Source organism: Sus scrofa, chromosome 14 (genome assembly GCF_054392235.1).
Source record: "Sus scrofa isolate SSC_HxYL_T2T_F1_AM1 chromosome 14, Sscrofa_HxYL_maternal_Yorkshire_Landrace_v2.0, whole genome shotgun sequence".
Lineage (NCBI taxonomy): Eukaryota > Metazoa > Chordata > Mammalia > Artiodactyla > Suidae > Sus > Sus scrofa.
The window spans coordinates 73,810,057-73,828,449 of NC_139396.1; the positions used below are offsets into that span (position 1 = coordinate 73,810,057).

At 42.8% G+C, this 18,393-nt stretch overlaps 1 protein-coding gene across 11 annotated transcripts in view; it reads right to left on the bottom strand.

Moving 5' to 3' along the window:
* LOC110256663 (double homeobox protein B-like) overlaps positions 1–18,393 on the bottom strand; it is a 68,459-nt gene that overhangs the window by 21,644 nt on the left and 28,422 nt on the right. For 4 of the 11 annotated variants that reach the window (XR_014827786.1, XR_014827791.1, XR_014827785.1 and 1 more), the window contains one exon: positions 536–696. The exons of 2 other annotated variants lie outside the window; for them this stretch is intronic. Coding sequence is in view for 1 of the 9 variants with exons in the window: in XM_084996817.1 (XP_084852943.1) it covers positions 540–696 (157 nt within the window). In the remaining 8 variants the exon portion in view is untranslated. Of the gene's footprint in view, positions 1–535; positions 697–1,450; positions 1,596–6,385; positions 9,076–9,836; positions 9,979–18,393 lie in introns of all 11 variants that reach the window. 5 more of the 11 variants (XR_014827796.1, XR_014827787.1, XR_014827789.1 and 2 more) reach the window with 5 other exon arrangements.

Below are 18,393 nucleotides of genomic sequence, written 5' to 3' on the forward strand. Positions count from 1 at the left end.
CAATAACATATGAAGAACAGCAGTTCTCATCCAGGGGCAACAGTCCCTCTTCCCAACTGTGGATAAGTCAGACGACCCTAAATCATTAAGGTATCTCTCCAAGAGGAGAGGGAGGTTGTATGGGTTGAGGGCAGACTGTACAGGTCCAAGGACCTTGAGGCCCAAGATGCAATGCAGACAAAAATCCTGCCACACAGAGTTCAGCTCCCCCAATTTTATAACAGAGACATTTCTTTGCCAATATGACCACACTGCTTAAGCTTGAAGAGCACTGACAGTGTTTTCTTTAAACATAGAGTGATGCTCACTTATCCCACTTCTGTCCTGCCACTCTCTCTACTCTAGTGTGTACTGCTGCCAACTTGATTTAGAAAATCTTACTCTGGAAGGACCCTCACTTGCAATTCCAGGCCTTTCCAACCTATATCTTTGCCCTCAATCAGCAAGATAACTCCCCTAATGCCTATGTGTATCCAGAACCATCTCAGGGGTTGATACCCCTTTCATTAGACAGGAGAAGTCATGTTCCACCCACTGACAACTTGATTAGAGATTCTGCAATTCCTGTCTGACAAGTCGATTCTCCTCTGGTTGCAATGCTAGGAAATTGGTTCCTCTTGAAGGCTTGTACAAAGGCACTTGTTTGAGATGGAGAGATGAATATCTGCTTTTTCCTGGTCTCATTTTGGAAACATTCTAAAGGAGAACAAATAATAAAGAGAGGAAACATTAGGTCAACTGCACATGCAATGTAGATACAGTGTGTGTCATGCATGAAATGTAATAGCATTTATATGCAATTTATCTTACACATTCATATGTATATATACACACTTATGTTTTTTCCTTACCAATTTTCTCCCCACTGAGTGCTTGAAAAGTACTTAACCACCAATCCTATCTGGGGAGCCCAAGAATAAAATTGCTGAGGTGATGGAAGAAGGGAACTCTGAAGGCAGTTTTTTGTTTTTGTTTTGTTTTTTGTATTTTTGTCTTTTTCAGGGCTGAACCCTCGGTATATGGAGGTTCCCAGGCTAGGGGTCCAATTGGAGCTGTAGCTGCCGGCCTACGCCACAGCCACAACAATGCCAGATCTGAGCCATGTCTGCAACCTACACCACAGCTCATGGCAATGCCGGATCCTTAACCCACCAAGCGAGGCCAGGGATCGAACCTGCAACCTTATGGTTCCTAGTCAGATTCATTAACCACTGAGCCACGATGGGAACTCCATGAAGGCAGCTTTGTGACCAGATGATTCAAAGCCTTCTGGGCCATGCATCAACCCACCCTACAACCAGGTGCACAATGCTTACATCTGGAGCACCAATGGCGCAAGAACCAGGTATCACTAGTTCCCTCCTAAGCATCTGTTGCCACAAATTTATCCTTCACATTCAGAGAGGATTCTGTCTCCAGAAGATCCTCTGAGGAAATGCTGGGTACTTACTTTAGTATATGAACTGGATTTTGGCACATGCCATCAGCCTCTACATGGATTAAATCATGAGCCACTGTAGCTGCAAACCTGCAATACACCCTGAGTGGAGCTCAGGGTGGAAGTCGGGAGTGAGGCACTCTGTGCTCTGGGAAAACTGTAAGTACAGGTATTCAGATAGTCATATATTTTTAGGAGATTTTATGTGCCCAATTCCTGCATCTCCTCTTATCTAGAAAAACACTAAAATCCTTCCTGGTGACATCTGTTCCTCGTGACTAGCAGTAACCTTCACAAGACCAGTAGAAAACTTTTTTTTTAAAATTGTTATTTCCCGAATACATTTTTTTTCCCTACTGCACAGCATGGTGACCCAGTTACACATACATGTACACATTCTATTTTCTCACATTATCGTGCTCCATCATAAGTGACTAAACATAGTTCCCAGTGCTACAGAGCAGGATCTCATTGCTAATCCATTCCAAAGGCAATAGTCTGCATCTATTAACCCCAAGCTCCTAGTCCATCCCCCTTGGCAACCACAAGTCTATTCTCCAAGTCCATGATTTTCTTTTCTGTGAAAAGCTTCATTTGTGCCGTATATTAGATTCCAGATAGAAGTGATATCATAGGGTATTTGTCTTTCTCTGACTTACTTCACTCAGTACAAGAGTCTCTAGTTCCATTCATGTTGCTGCAAATGGCATTATGTCGTTCTTTTTTACGGCTGAGTAGTATTCCATTGTGTATCTATACCACATCTTCCAAATCCAATCATCTGTTGATGGACATTTGCGTTGTTTCCATGTTTTGGCTATTGTGAATAGTGCTGCAATGAACATGTGGGTGCATGCGTCTTTTTTAAGGAAAGTTTTATTTGGATATATGCCCAAGAGTGCGGTTTTTCAGTCATGTGGTAGTTCTATGTATAGTTTTCTGAGGTACCTCCATACTGTTCTCCGTAGTGCTTGTACCAGCTTACATTCCCACCAACAGTGCAGGAGGGTTCCCTTTCTCTTCCTTGATAATACATTTGACCCATTGGTTTTTTTAAGTAGCATGTTGTTTAGTCTCCATGTAGTAAGTTTTTTCTCATTTCTCTTTCTGTGGTTGATTTCTAGTTTCATGCCATTGTGGTCAGAGAAGATACTTGAAATTATTTTTATAATTTTAAATTTGTTGAGGTTAGCTTTGTGCCCCAGTATGTGATCAATTCTTGAGAATGTTCCATGTGCACTTGAGAAGAATGTATATTCTGATTTTTTTTGGATGTAATGTCCTGAAAATGTTGATTAAATCTAACTTTTCTATTGTGTCCTTTAGGATCTCTGCTGCCTTACTGATTTTCTGTCTGTAGGATCTGTCCATTGATGTGAGTGGGATATTAAAGTCTCCTACTGTGATTGTATTCCAATCAATTTCTCCTTTTATGTCTGTTAGTATTTGTTGGAGGAATGTGGGTGCTGCTATCTTAGGGGCACATATATTGACGATTGTAATATCCTCTTCTTGAATTGATCCTTTAACCATTAGTGTCCATCTTTGTCTTTCTTTATGGCCTTCATTTTAAAGTCTATTTTGTCTGATATGAGTATTGAAACTCCTTCTTTCCTGTCTTGTCCACTGGCATGAAGTATCTTTTCCCATCCTCTTTCAATCTATATGTGTCCTTTGCTCTAAGGTGAGTTTCGTGTAGACAGCACGTTGAAGGTTTTTGCTTTTTTATCCAACCTGCCACTCTGTGTCTTCTGATTGGAGCATTCAGTCCACTGACATTTAAAGTGATTATTGATAGATATGCATTTATTGCCATTTTAAACCTCATTTTCCAGTTGATTCTATGTTTCTCTTCTCATCTTTTCTTTGGGGGGGATTGGGTGGTTTCCATTTGTTTTATGCTTGAGTACTTTTCTGTTTTTGTGAATGTAATGTTTGGTTTTGATTTGTGGTTTCCCTGTTTTTTAAGCACATTAAGCCCTTCCTATATCTGCTTGCTTTTGCCCGATAAGTCGTATAGGCTCAAACACATCATTAAAATAAAAAAAGAATCTATATTTTCTTACTTTCCTTCCCCACATGGTATGATTTTTATGTCTTTTTTTTTTTTTTTTAAACATCTTCATGTTTAGATCTGTATGCTGGCTTATTTAAGTGACTGCTTTCCAACTGTGGCTTCCTCCATCATAATTCTTCTTTTTCTCTCTCTTTTTTTTTTTTTTTTTGATTTAGAGAAACCCTTTCAGTATTTCTTTTAGAATGGGTTTAGTATTGCTGTACTCTTTTAGCTTTTATTTGTTGGAGAAATTCTTTATTTCCCCTTCTATTTTATTTATTGATTTATTTATTTTGCTTTTGAGGGCTGCACCTGTGGCATATGGAGGTTCCCAGGCTAGGGGTCTAATCAGAGCTGTCACCCCTGGCCTATGCCACAGTCCCAGCAACGCCAGATCTGAGCCGCATCTGCAACCTACACCACAGCTCATGGCAATGCCGGATCCTTAACCCACTGAGCAAGGCCAGGGATTGAACCTGCAACCTCATGGTTCCTAGTTGGATTTGTTTCTGCTGTGCTATGATGGGAACTCCTCCCCTTCCATTTTAAATGATACTCTTGCTGGATAGAGTATTCTAGGTTGCACATTTTTTCCTTTCAGAACTTTTAAATATATCTTCCCACTCCTTTTTGGCCTGTAGTGTTTCTGTAGAGAAATCAGCTGATAGCCTTATGGGGGTTCCCTTATAATTAAATGCTTTGCTTTTCTCTTGCTGCCTTTAGAATCCTTTCTTTTGCCATTTTTATTATAATGTCTTGGTGTGGACCTGTTTGGGTTCAACTTGTTTGGGGCCCTCTGTGCTTCCTGTATCTTGATATCAGTATCCTTTATATTTGGAAAGTTTTCAGCCATAATTTCTTCAAATATATTTTCAATCCCCTTTCCCCCTTTTTATTTTCCTTCTGGAATTGCTACTATGCATAGATTCGCCTGCTTTATATTATCCCATGGGTCTCTTGTATTGCTTTCATGGTTTTTCATTTGGTTTTCTGTCTGCTGTCCTGATTGGGTGATTTCCATGATTCTATCTTCCACATCACTAGTTTGTTCTTCTGCATTATTCATTCTGCTCTTTATTGCCTTTAGCTCAGTTTGTATCTCTGCAAATGAAGTTTCTAGGCTCCTTCTTATATTTTCTAGTTCCTTTCTAAAGGAATCTGCATTACTGTTCATATCCTCCCTTAATTCCTTCAGTATCTTCAATACCTCCCTTTTGAACGCTATGTCAGACTGCAGAGGTCTGTTTCATTGTTGACTGCTTTAGGTGAATTCTCCTCTTCCTTTAACTGGGAATGGTTTCTGAGCTTCCTCATCTTGCTTGTGTTTTTCTTTTTCTGTGAGTTCAGGAAAGCCAAACTGTAGTCTTATAAGGCTACTTCTATACAAAAATAACCCTTTGTATTTTTGGGGGTGGGGTGGTTACTATTTATTTTTGGTGTGGGAGTTTGAATATTTGCTGTATCTGTCTTTGGTGTGAGCAGACTGTTGTTCCCAGGACGCTCAGTGTGTTTTCAGGGAGAAGGAGGCACTGGGTAGGGCCAGCAGTCTGTGCCTGGTTGTTGGGCTCTCAGTAGCAGCAAGGACCTGCAGGAAGGTGGTACAGGCTACTCCTAGTTGCAGGACCCTGGGCAGTGGTAATAAGCTCTAGGCAGATCTTCAAGGTGACCAAAGCATTTGACAGTAGCAATAGCAGGGTGTGTAAGCTCCCAGGGAAGTGAGAGCAACAACAGCTTGTTTGATTGCAATGCCCAGTTCTGAGGTGACTGGAACCACAGGTGGTGCCTGTTCAGGGACCCCTATTGGGAGCAGACCATGACCATCTCCAGAGTCAGTGATAACTGCAGTGGTGTTCCCCCACCACCTGTAGACCAGGCATGAGGCAACCCATCTCACTTAGCCCACATATGAGGTGCTGTACAGGGTGCTCCTAGTTGCAGGATCTGGGGAAGTGACAGAGATCAGTGTGGGTACTGCCTGGAACATTTGGCAGTGGCAGCAGCAGGGCAGGAGTGTTCCTGGGGGTGTGAGAGCACTGACAGGTGGTGTTCAGTCACAATACCCTCTGTGGTGCCCTTGAGGTGAATGGGGCTGCAAGTGTTTTTTGTTCAGGTATCTCCAATGGCAGTGGGTCAAACCCACCTCTGGAATCAGGGATAACTGTGGCAGTTTGCCCCTGCTGCCTGTAGACCACGCAAGAAGCACCCTGTCCCACTTAGCCCACATAGGAGGTGTTGCACCAGCTGCTCCTAGTTGTAGGATCTTGGGAAAGGACAGTGACTAAGTGTCTGGCCACCGTCCAGAGTGTTTGGCAGTGGCAGCTGCAGGGTGGGTGTGTTTCAAGGGAGTGAGAGCAACAGTATGGTGCTTAGTTGCAGTGCCCTCTTTTTTTCTTTTTTGCCAACCCCTGAGGTGACTGGGGTTGCAGGTGGAGCCTATTCACAGGCCCCCAGTGGTGGCAAGCCACGCCTCCCTCTGGCCTCTCAGACAACTACCACAGTCTGTCCCTGCCACCTCTAGATCATGCAAGAGGCACCATATTGCACTTAGCCCCCTTATGACCTTAGACCACACAATAGGTGCCTGGCAACTGGTAGCCTGCACAAGAAGTGCCTAATCTCCCCTAAACAAGCAAGAGGCTTCTCAATGCCCCTAACTTCCGCAGAGCCACCCCACCCTCTAAGCCCTTGGGCCATGTGAACACTCAGGTGCAGAGAGTTTCCTATGGTGGCCCACCCCTCCTCCTCTCCCCTCCCCAACAATGGCGCCTTGCCTCTCCTGCAGGTCCGGACCTTCTCCCGGGTTCCCTCTGCCATGGTGTTCCCCTCCTTAGCCCACGGTGCATTGCTCCTTAGCCCCTCATGCCAGCCCCACTCCACTCCCCAGGACTGACCTCTGGAATCTGAGCCTTAGCGCCCAGCCCCTGCCTGAGTGTCTCAGGCCTTGGTGTCCAGGTTGGTGGTTCAGATGATCTGTGTGGCTCTCACTCTGCTTTGCTGTTCTCAGTCCAGCTGCTGCACTTTTCTCAACGACTCTGAGGTCCCACCGACTCAGCTGATGTTTCCTCAGGCAGCTTCCCAGGAGGTGGGTTCATTGCCTCCTTCATGGCTCCCTCTTGGGAATGCTAGAGCTGTCCTGATGCCTTTTCTCTCTCTTTTTTTCTGTTGTTCTACCAGTTATGTCAAGAGTTTCTTGCCCTTTTTGGAGGTTTAAAGTTCTGCCAACATTCAGTTGATGTTCTGTGCGAGTAGTTTTACATGTAGATTTTTTTTGATGTGTTTGTGGGAGAAGCTGTGCATGACCTCTTAGTCCTTGGCCATCTTACTCCCCCCCCCCCTTTTTTTTTGCTTTTTATGGCCACACCCACAGGACACGGAGGTTCCCAGGCTAGGGGTCTAATCAGAGCTGTAGCCACTGGTCTACACCACAGCTGCAGCAAGTTGGGATCTGAGCCTCATCTGTGACCCACCCCACAGCTCATGGCAATGCTGGATCCTTAACCCACTGAGTGAGGCCAGGGATTGAACCCACAACCTCATGGTTCCTAGTTGGATTCATTTCTGCTGAGCCATGGTGGGAACTCTGCAGCAAACTTTTGTAAAATGTGTGCATGGCTGCATGCACCTCCCCCTTCACCTTTATCACATATACACTGATATTATTTCCCCCTGCCTCTTTGGAGTGGTATTTCAGAGATATCTAAAATACTGCTGCCCAGGCTGTAGTTAAGTTGACAAAACAAAGGATGTCACAGTCATCTGTGAGTGTAGCCACCTCCAAGTGTGAGCCAGTGAGCCCTGAGGAAACTCAGGAAGGAAACAAAGAAAACCTGCCATCTAGTAGCTATCAGACTGCAGCCACCCCTAACAGGGAGCCCTGAGGAAACAGGGCTGTGAAAACACAGGGTACTGGCCCCAATAGTTGAGGTGCATATTAAAAGAATGATTTTAGTGAACCCGGACCTTTCCATCTTCCTATTTAAAAAGTGCTAAATTCCTTAACTTGAGATACCTGGCTTTCTGTAATCTTTTGTTCCTACAATGTGCCCTTTGTTGCAAAACACTCCTATATATCCTGACTCCCCCTCCTCTTCTCAGAGCAGCTTTCTCAGGGTTACTTGAGATGCTTCCTCCTGGGCTTAAGTCCTCATTTTGCTCCAAATAAAACTTAACTCTACTTTTAGGTTGTGCATTTTTTTTTTTTAAGTTGATAAGTACAAGCCTGAGGCTGTTGAAGATGCAATTGCCCTTCTCCTAAGGTTTTCATGGACACCAACTGGCTGTCTCAGATTTCTTCTTCATTGTTTTAGAAACCAACCCTAAGCACAAAGAGGGAATCCATTGTCACTCAAAGCTTCTGGACATATTTCCAAAGATCTTTTTCAGTGATTTACAGATCAAACAAACAAACAAAGGCAAATTAATGAAAATCCAGAATGGCCTAGCTACACCCAGTGGAAATATTTATGATTCAAAGGTAGTTTATCTAAAGAATAATGCTTTCATCTTTGAATAAGAACACAGAATTCCTGAATATGCACAATTTGCTATCAATGAAAATAATCACTTCTCATTTAGTTGTCTTCATAGCATCCAATTAAAACCCTTAAGAGAGCAGACAATGCTTGATTTCCCACAGTCAGAATGAACTCACCAACACACCCTCTCTCTCCATCTTTCCCTATCAATTTTGTCATTTTCTCTGTTGGTTTTTGTCTCTGAGTCTGATTCTCTCCTTCTGTGGCCGAAACTTGGCCTCTGTACTAGTGCTGAATAGAAACTCAGAGCCAAGAGTTTTGGGTGAAGGTGAAAAAGAGACCTCTTATTGCTTTGCCAGGCAAAAGAGGCCACAGCAGGCCTTAAAGACTGTGCCCCCTCTGAGAGAGAATAGGAGGTGGTTTTATAGTTTGGGAGTAGAAAACAGGGCCACAGATAAGGATCAGGGAAGGTTCAAGTTTGCAGTGTTTTTCAAAGCTGGTGGTGTTTCGTGGCCCCAGGACTGGTGCTGGTGGTCCTCTTTCGTTCCAGAATGGAGAATGCTTCATCAAGTAGTTAACATCTTCCATTTGTTGGGGGGGTTTTAGTTCTGCAGAAGAGCTCAAAGATATTGTTATGTATATTCCTTGAGGAGGAACCAAGGCCCTGCCTGAAGGCTGCACTACTGTCTCGACTGCTCCTCCCTGGTCTCTGCATCCCCTCCCTTCCCTAATTAGGACGTGTTTGAACCTCTCCTCATGGATTTCAGGAAAGGTCATGGAGACTGAATGAAGCTTATTTCCTAAAAAAAAAATGGGGGACACAGAAAAGCTTTTGTGCCCATGAGCCCCACAGGGCCCTGCTTGGTTACACTTCTGTTTTTGTCCATCTTTGTTTTTCTTCTCAGTCTGTCTCTGTCTCTCTTCTTTCTCTTATTTGCTTTCTTTTGCTCTTTTTTTCTCATCTTTGCTGTGGTTGATACCTGATTCATGTTTCTCTTGTTGCAGAATTCTCACACAGGGAGATAGGACACCAAGGCTTTTTGCCAGAAAGCAGTGTTTATTTGTGCTGGCACTGGCTCAGTAGATTCATATCCAAAGGCTGATCCCTGAAAGCAGTGGGGCACTGTCTTATATACCCTCCATTATTTTTCTCTTTTACACTTCTGTCCCTTTGTTCCCCTTATAAGGTAATATACATTCTGTAAATTCTGGTTGGATGGTCTATGCTACAAAGTTGCACATGAATATGGATTATGTCATACTGCCACAAAGTTGTGCGTGTGCACACAGATGCTGATTGTGCACGTTGCCTTCCCTTTGTTCTGGGAGGGCCCCTACCACATAACCCCCTTTGATGCTCAGACTCCTCTTTGGGGTCAAAGAGCATCATCTTGGTTTAGGGGTTTATATTTCCATAGCATCATCACATGTGTGCTGTTTTTCTTTGACCATGGCCTCAATGAGGCTGGAGATGGACCTCTTAACTGGGGGGCTAGACAGGGTAGGATCAGGAAAGCCCTCAAAATTAAAAACACAACACCTATGAGGGTTCGGAATCCCCCTAAAAGTTGAAAACCATTCCCCAAACAAATTTTTCAACAACCACCTGTAACCTGATGATGCAGTTTAACATATAGATGGGCGTACAGTATCCATAAGACCCAGCCTCTGCCCAGGTGGCTGGACCATAGTAATGGATATACACTTGGGGGGCCATTTGTCATCTTTTCAGTTGCCAATTTGTAGGGCACATCATTTTCTCTGGGAATCCCAGTCCTCATACACTTGGACTCCCAAATGTTCCCCTCTGGCAAGTGGGAACAAGGAGACAGATGGGCAGATCGACCCCAACACATAAGATCCTGACCTGTTTGGAGAAAGTACAGTATATGCTGTTCTCCAACATATCCAGTATGGTCCACCTGGGGCCGGCCATTTGATGTCTGTGTGGACCTCATCCCAGGCATTTTTGTCACATTTCCAGTTGGCCAGAGCAGTCTCTGCCAACCCTATGCGAAAGATCAGGGCAAGGATCGTAATAACAGACAGGTGTAAGGGGTGGAAGTGATCACAGTAAGAGAACCGAAATGGGAAACAAAAACAGTCTATCCCATCAGGCAGCCAATTCCTCAAGCTTCTGTCATGCACAAATTAGTCAGCTTCTGGAGTGACTAAAACAGGGCTGCAGTCCTCAAGGGTCTCTGGGGTCACAATCTGTTTCCTCTAGATGGTCAGCTTGCCTGGTGTTGATGGATCAGAAGTGTACTTACTCTGCTGTGGTGAATCCAAGGAACCGCTTCTGCTACCTTTACTGCAGTAGAGGTGGATAAAATGACAGTAAATGGGCCCCTCCAAAGAAGTTTTAACGGCTGGATATTCCATTCTTTTGCCCATACACAGCATCCCCTGCTTTGAAGGGGTGGGTGTCTGTGGTTAGGCTTATATGTAACCATTCCCTAACCCACTGATGAAGGGTGGCTGGGCTGGAACCTAGCACCTGCATCTGTTGCCTTAAGGTGAGGTTTCCTAATTCCTTCAGGTCCCCCCTTATCCTCTTAATGAGAGGAGGGGGACTCCCATAGAGGATTTCATAAGGGGAAAACCCTGTCTGCTTAGTGGGGCTGGACCTAATTCTTAGCAAGGCTATTGGGAAGAGCTGGTCCCAGTGTAAGTGAGTCTCCTGGCACAGTTTGCTTAATTGCAGTTTCAGAGTCTGATTCATCTGTTCCAACTTCCTGGAGCTTTGGGGCTGATAGGCCGTGTGTAACTTCCAGGTGATTGTCAACCCCTTTGCCACCAATTGCACCACCTCAGCCACAAATGCTGGTCTCTTGTCCCATCCAATGGTGATTGATATCCCAAATCAGGGAATGTTTTCCTTTAGGAGAAATCAGGCTCCTTCATGTGCCTTTTCTGTGTGAGTAGAGAAGGCCTCTACCCAGCCTGAGAAAGTACACACAAAGACCAACAGATATTTATGGCCTCAGATTGGGGAAGCTCAGTGAAATCCACAAATATATTTTCAAATGGGGCCCCTCCAACACTCTGTATTCCAGGGGTGGCCCTAGGTCCCTGACATGGGTTATTTTGGGCACACATTTCACTTTCACATTGTTTGCATACTACCCAGGCTATGCTGGAAAGCTGAGGGATGTAGAAGTGTTGGTCCAATGTGGTCTTGAGAGCTGTTTGGCCAATGTGAGTCTCCTGGTGAAACTGTTTGACAAAGCCTGGGCCTAAGGCTTCAGGAAAAGCTATTCAGCCAACTTCAAACTTCCACCATCCACCTGGGAGATAGTTTCCATTTTGTTTTAAACCAGGTATTTTCACATCATGAGTAGTTAGGGTCCCATTCTGCCAATGGACTAGGGAACAGTGTGGCTGTCAGAGCCACTGGTTCTATTATCCCCTTGGAAGCTGAGAGTTTCACTTCTCAGTCTGCTTTACAGTTTCCCTGAGCAACTGTGGTGTCCCCCCTTGATGTCCCTGACAGTGTATGACTGCCACCTTTCTAGGTGCTCACACAGTGTCCAAGAGTTCAAGAATTTTTTTGCCATATTTTATGACCTTTCCTCCTGAGTTGATTAGCTCCTTTTCTTTATATAAAGCTCCATGTACATGGAGGGTGGTGAAGACATATTTGGAGTTGGTGTACTTATTGACATGTATTCCTACTGCCAGCTGGAGGGCTCAGGTTACACAATGAGTTCTGCCTTTTGCATGGAAATCCCTTTTGGTAGAGCTTTTGCTTCAGTGGTGGAAGGTGGGGTCACCACCGAATACCCAGCAAGGCATTCTCCCTCTTTTACAAAGTTGCTACTGTTGGTGAAATATTGAGCATCTGGATCTTTGAGGGGGCTTGTCTGTTAAATCCAGTCGGCTGGAAAAATACCCCATCCATGACTTTAACACAATCATGATCTGGCTGGCCCAGCCAGACAGGTAGTAGGGTTGCAGGGTTTAGGGTCCTCACTATCTCCAGGCAAATGCATGGGTTTTTATGTAACATCCCCTGATATTTGACCATCTGGGCATTAGCTAGTATCATCCCTTATACTCTATTAATGTTAGTACCAAGTGTGGCACTCAGACTGTTAATTCTTGTCCCATAGTCAATATATCAGCTTCTGACACTAAGAGAGCTGTGGCTGCAAGTACCCACAGGCAGGGTGGCCACCCTTGGGCAATGGAGTCAAATTGCTTGGACCACAACACTTGGGTTAAGACCCCTATTGTGACACCAGTGTGCTCGTGCATGTACCAGATGGGCTTGGCCAGGTCCAGGAACCCTAGGCCAGGTGCATTGGTGAGGGCCCAGTTAATTTCTTCAAAGGCCTTTTGTTGCACTTGTTCCCACAACAGAGGTTCTTGTTGCCCCCCCCCCCACCTTGTGGCCTCATAAAGGGGCTTTGCCAAAATGGAGAAGTTGGGTATCCAGATTCTACAGAAACCTATGGCCCCAAGGAATTCTTAAGCCTGGCATGGAGTGGATGGAACCAGGATTGAGCAGACGGCCTGTTTTCTTTCTGGGATGAGTTGATGTTGTCCCTGGGATAGGTGAAAATCATGGTATTTGATTTCTTCTCGACAAATTTGGGCTTTCTTCCTTGAAACTTTATAGCAAGGCCAGAGAATTCCATACTTTGGAGCCTTTCTAGGTGCCTTTGAATTCCCATCTGGGCCTTACAAGGGGTGAAATATTGCTTTTGTCAGACAGTAAGTCCCAATCCATCAAACCACAGGACAGTTGGGGAGGTATGGAAATTCATGAATGACTTCATGCTCCCCGAAAGTGCAGGCATTCATACCAAATTCAGCCCTTGCACCAAAAATATTGGAGTCACACAGTCTAAAAAGGAACACTTCCTCATAAAAACAGCCTTTCAAGACCATGGCAGGTAACTCTTTCTCCTAAATTCATAGAGTCAGAGAAACAAATAAAATTAAAAAGCAGAGGAACTACTCCCAAATGAAAGAACAAGATAACTTCCCTAAAAGAACCACGAATGAACAGGCCTTGCTAGTCTATCAGACCCTGAGTTTAAAAATTAGGTAATAAAAAATGCTAAAGGAACTAAGAAGGATTATCAGTAGAAATGCAGATTGCTGTAACAAGAAACTAGAAATCATGAAGAGCCAATCAAAACTAGACAACTCAACTGTTGAGATAAAATCTGAGCTAAAGGAAATAAATAGCAAGCTAAATAATGCAGAACAACTAAGTGATGTGAAAGATACAGTATTTCAAATCACTCAATAAGAACAGCAAAGACAAATTTTAAAAATTAAAGGAACACATAAGATCTGTGGGATAACATAAAGCATGCCAATCTGCATATAATAGGGCTTCCAGAAGGAGAAGATAGAGAAAAGGGAATCAAAAATGTATTTGAAGATATTATGGCTGAAAACTTCCCAAACTTAAGGAAATGGATATCCATGTACAGGTAGCACAAAGGGTCCCAAATAAGATAAGCCCAAAGAGACCCACACCAAGACATTCTGTAACTAAAACGGCAAAAGTTAAAGAGAGGAGTCCAAAGGAAGTAAGAAAAAAGAAAAGAGACAGTTACAAGGGAATATCCATAAGGCTATCAGCTGATTTCTCCACAGAAACGTGCAGGCCAGAAGGGAGGGGCAAGATATTTGCAAAGCCCTGAAAGGAAAACACCTGCAACCTAGCATATTCTATGCAGCAGATTATCCTTTAGAATAGAAGGAAAGATAAAGAATTTCTCAGACAAGCAAAAACTAAAAAAAAAAAAAAAAAAAAAAAAAAGCAGCAATACTAAACCTATCCTAAAAGGAATACTGGAAGGTCTTCTCCAGTCTAATGCTCTCCCAACTGAGCTATTTCAGCCAACTTGAAATGTCTTTTCTAAATAGAAAATAAGCAAGAATGTATAGGAAATGAAAATCACAATTGGAAAGGCAAATATATAAAAATATTGACGACTAAATAACTCAGTACATAAATTAAAATATAATAAATTCTGTGAATGTGATTATAACTTGAAGGAACAGCAGAAAGATAAACATGGAGACATAAAATAAGATGTTAAAATCACAAAATGTAGAGGAGGAGATAAGAAAATGTAGATTTTTTAGAATGTGTTTGAGCTTGTAGAAATACCAGTCTAAAGTAAGCAGATATAGTTATGGGTTAATATACTTGAAAGGCCAGGGTAATCATAAATCAAACATATAACAGACTCAAAAAAAAAAAAAAAAAAGGCCTGGTAAGAAAAGAACTAAATCATAACACAAAGGAAAAGCATCTAACCACAAAAGGTAAAGCAAAAAGAATAAAGGAACAAAGAAGAAATACAAAATTAACTGGAAAGCAAAGTTTAAAATGTCAATAAATACAGTTATCAATAATTAAACAATGTACAAAATGCTCCAATCAAAAGACAGGGTGGTAGACTAGATAATAAAACAATAACCTAGGAGCTCCCATTGTGGCTCAGTGGGTTAAGAACCCAATGTAGTCTCTGTGAGGATGCAAGTTTTATCCCTGGCCTCACTCAGTGGGTTAAGGATTCAGCACTGCTACAAGCTACCACTTAGGTTGCAGATGCAGGGTTGGGAAAAAGAAAAACAAACCCAATAACCTATGATAGTTGCCTACAAGAAACCACTTTAGGGTGAAAGACTCAAAAAAAATTAGAAGTGAGAGGATGGAAAAAGATATTTCATGCAAGTGGAAATGACAAGAAAGTAGCAAAACTCACATCAGACAAAACAGATCTTTTTTTTCATTACTCAAATGAATTTATCACATCTGTAGTTGTATAATGATCATAACAATCCAATTTCACAGGATTTCCATCCCACAACCCAAGCACATCCCCCCACCCCCCAAACTGTCTCCTCTGGAGACCATAAGTTTTTCAATGTCTGTGAGTCAGCATCTGTTCCAGACAAAACAGATTTTAAAACAAAGGCCATAAACACAGATCAAGAATGATATAATGATATTTATGTAATGATAAAAGGATGAATACAAGAGGATACTACACTTGTTAACATATGCACCCAATATAGGAGCACCAAAATACATAAAACAAATACTAACAGACATAAAAGGAGAAACTGATGGGACTATAATAGATGATTTTAATACCCCACTGACATCAGTGAACAGATCTTCTAGATAGAAAATCAATAAGGCAACAGAGAATCTAAATGACACAATAGAACAGTTAGACTGAATTGACACCTATAGAATACCACATTCCCCCTCCCTCCACCAAAAAAAAAAAAAAAAATCAGAATACACATTCTTTTTAAGTGTGGATGGAAAACTCTCTAGGATAGACCACATACTAAAGCACTAAACGAAGCCTTAACAAACTAAGGGAACATAAATTGTTTCAAGCATCTTCTCCAACCACAACAGCATGAAACTGGAAATCAGCCCCAGAAAGAAAAATGAGAAAAAAACCCACAACTACTTGGAGACTAAACAACATGCTACTAAAAACAAACAAAAAAAGCCACTGGGTCAATGATGAAATCAAAGAGGAAATTTAAAAAACACCTCAAGACAATGAACACAGCCATACAAAAATCTATGGTACACAGCAAAATAAGTCCTATGAGGAAGGTACACAGCAATACAGACCTTTCTCAAAAACCAAAAATCTCAAATAAGCCACTTAACCTACCACCTGAAAGAATTAGAAAAATAAGGACAAACAAACCAAAAGTCAGCAGAAGGAAGAAAATAAAGATCACCAAAGAATTAAATAACGTAAAGATAAAAAAAAAAAATAGAGGAGTGCCCATTGTGGCTCAGCAGTAACAAACCCAACTAGTATCCACGAGGACATGGATTTGATCCCTGGCCCCGCTTAGTGGGTTAAGGATCTGCCCTTGCCATTAGCTGTGGTATAGGTTGCAGATACAGCTCAGATATGACATTGCTATGGTTGTGGCATAGGCCAGCAGCTGCAGCTCTCATTCAATCCCTAGCCTGGGAACCTCCATGTGCCATGGGTGTGGCCCTTAAAAAAAAAAAAAAAAGACAAAAAAGTCACAAGACATGTTTCTACAATATTTTCTTAGCCTCTTTGCTTCTATTTTCTATGTTGAAAATTCCATTTTGTCCTGCCCTTTACTCCATCTTCCTGCTTGAAAAACAGTTGCAGTGCTGGTAAATGACTTAAGCTTAAGAACAAAGACCTAAAGGCATAACTTATTCATAGGGTCAGCTGTATGAGGACATAACGCATTGGTCTAGGCATGCCAGACCTGTGCAGCTAGGCACGCCATTTGCACAAGCATGATATGTCCTCTAAAGAATAAGAGGAAGATGAGCCTCATGGTCCCAAGGGGTTTATGAGGGGTGTTTGGCAGGATATGCATTAGCAAGGAGAACCGAGGTGCAAACCTAGGCACTGGGGAAGCACAATGGTGATTCTCTAGAATGCTATGCATAGATAGCTGACACCAAGCTTCCTCAGTGTTAATGATTGTTAAATGCCTAAAGGTCAGAATAAAAGCTTAATCAGCAACTGGCTATGTGACTTTTAAAATAATTTAAAGAAACCTATATCCTGCACCTACAGCCCCCTCCTCACTTGACATAATCCTAAAGAGCACAATAAAAGTAGTGTAGCTTCTTGAGGCAGGGCTCTTGGTCCCTGAGAACTTTAGTCCCCCAATTCCCACCTTTAATTAAGATAAATGTCTCTGTGTCTTGTTTTATGTTAACTTTTTTCCTTAAGTTTCACAGCACCCATTTTCAGCCCTAACCTGCTGAGCTGGTCTCAGCCAAAAAAAAAAAAAGAAAGAAAGAAAAGAAATACTAAGAGTAGTTCTTTGGGAGGATAAACAAAACTTACAATCTTCTGGCCAGGCTCACCAAGAAGAAAGGAGAGAGGATCCAAGTAAAATAAGAAATGAAAGAGGAGGAGACGGGATTAGGATGGCAGAATAGGAGGACTGAAGCTCAACTTCTCTCATAAAAACAACAAAATTACAACCAAATGCTGAGCAATTTTCAACCAAATGGACTGGAAACTTTCAAAAAGATATCCTATTCCAGAAGACAAAGAGGAGGCCACATCAAGAGGTAGAAGGGGCGATTACATGATATAAGCAACCCCATAACTCCTGGGTGGGAAGCCCCACAGACTGGAAAGTAATGGTATCACAGAGACTCACCTACAGGAGTGAGAGTTCTGAGCCACACATAAGTATCCATGCCTGGGGATCTGGCATTGAAGGCCACTGGGGCTTGTGCATAGGAGCTCAACGGGACTGGGGGAAATGGAGACCCCATTCTTAAAAGGCACACACAGTCTTTCACATGCACTGGGTCCCAGGGCAAACAAAGTCTCTATAGGAATCTGGGTCAGATCTGACTGAAGTTCTTGGAGGACCTTCTGGGAAAACAGGGAGTGAATGTGGCTTGTTGTGGGGGAGGAGCATTGGAAGCAAAGCTCTTGGGAATATTCCTCAGCATGCCTTTCTCTGGAGGTGGCCATTTTTGGAAAATCTGGCCCCACCAGATCTTCAGTGCTGAGAAGCCCCAGGCCAAACAACAATCCAGGTGGGATCACAGCTGCACCCATCAGTAAACAGGCTGCCTAAAGACCCCCAGGCACACAGCCACCACTAAACTCATCCAGAGGCAAAGCCCCACCCACTAGAGAGATAGGAATCAGCTCCACCTACCAGTGGACAGGGATCAGTCCCTCCCATCAGGAAGCCTACAGTAAGTCCCCATACCAACTTCAGCCACAAGGGGGGCAGACACCAGAAGTAAGAGAGGCTACAACTCTATTATCTGTAAAAAGGTCACCATACCAAAAACCTATAAAAATGAAAAGACAGAAAACTATAACTCAGATGAGGGAGAAAGAAAAAACCCCAGAAAATCAGCTAAGTGATCAGGAGATTCTCAGCCTCCAGGAGAAAGACTTTAGAGTGTTGATGCTGAAGATGATACAAGACATTGGAAATAAACTGGAGGCAAAGATGGATAACTTATAGGAAACACTGACCAAAGATATACAAGATATAAAACTTAAACAAGAAGAGATGCAAAATACAAGAACTGAAATAAAAAATTCACTAGAAGCAGCTAACAGCAGAATACAGGAGGCGGAAGAACAAATAAGCGAGGTGGAGGACAGATTAGTGGAAATTACAGATGTGGAACAGAAAAGAGAAAAAAGATTGAAAACAAATGAGGAGAGTCTCGGAGAACTCTGGGACAACATTAAATGCACCAACATCCAGATTATAGGGGTGCCAGAAGGAGAAGACAGAAGGAGATGAAAAAATATTCCAAGAGATAATAGCCAAAAACTTCCTAATATGGGAAAGGAACCACTCACTCAAATCCAGGAAGCACGAGTACCATATAAAATAAACCCAAGAAGGAACACCCTGAGACACATATTAATCAAACT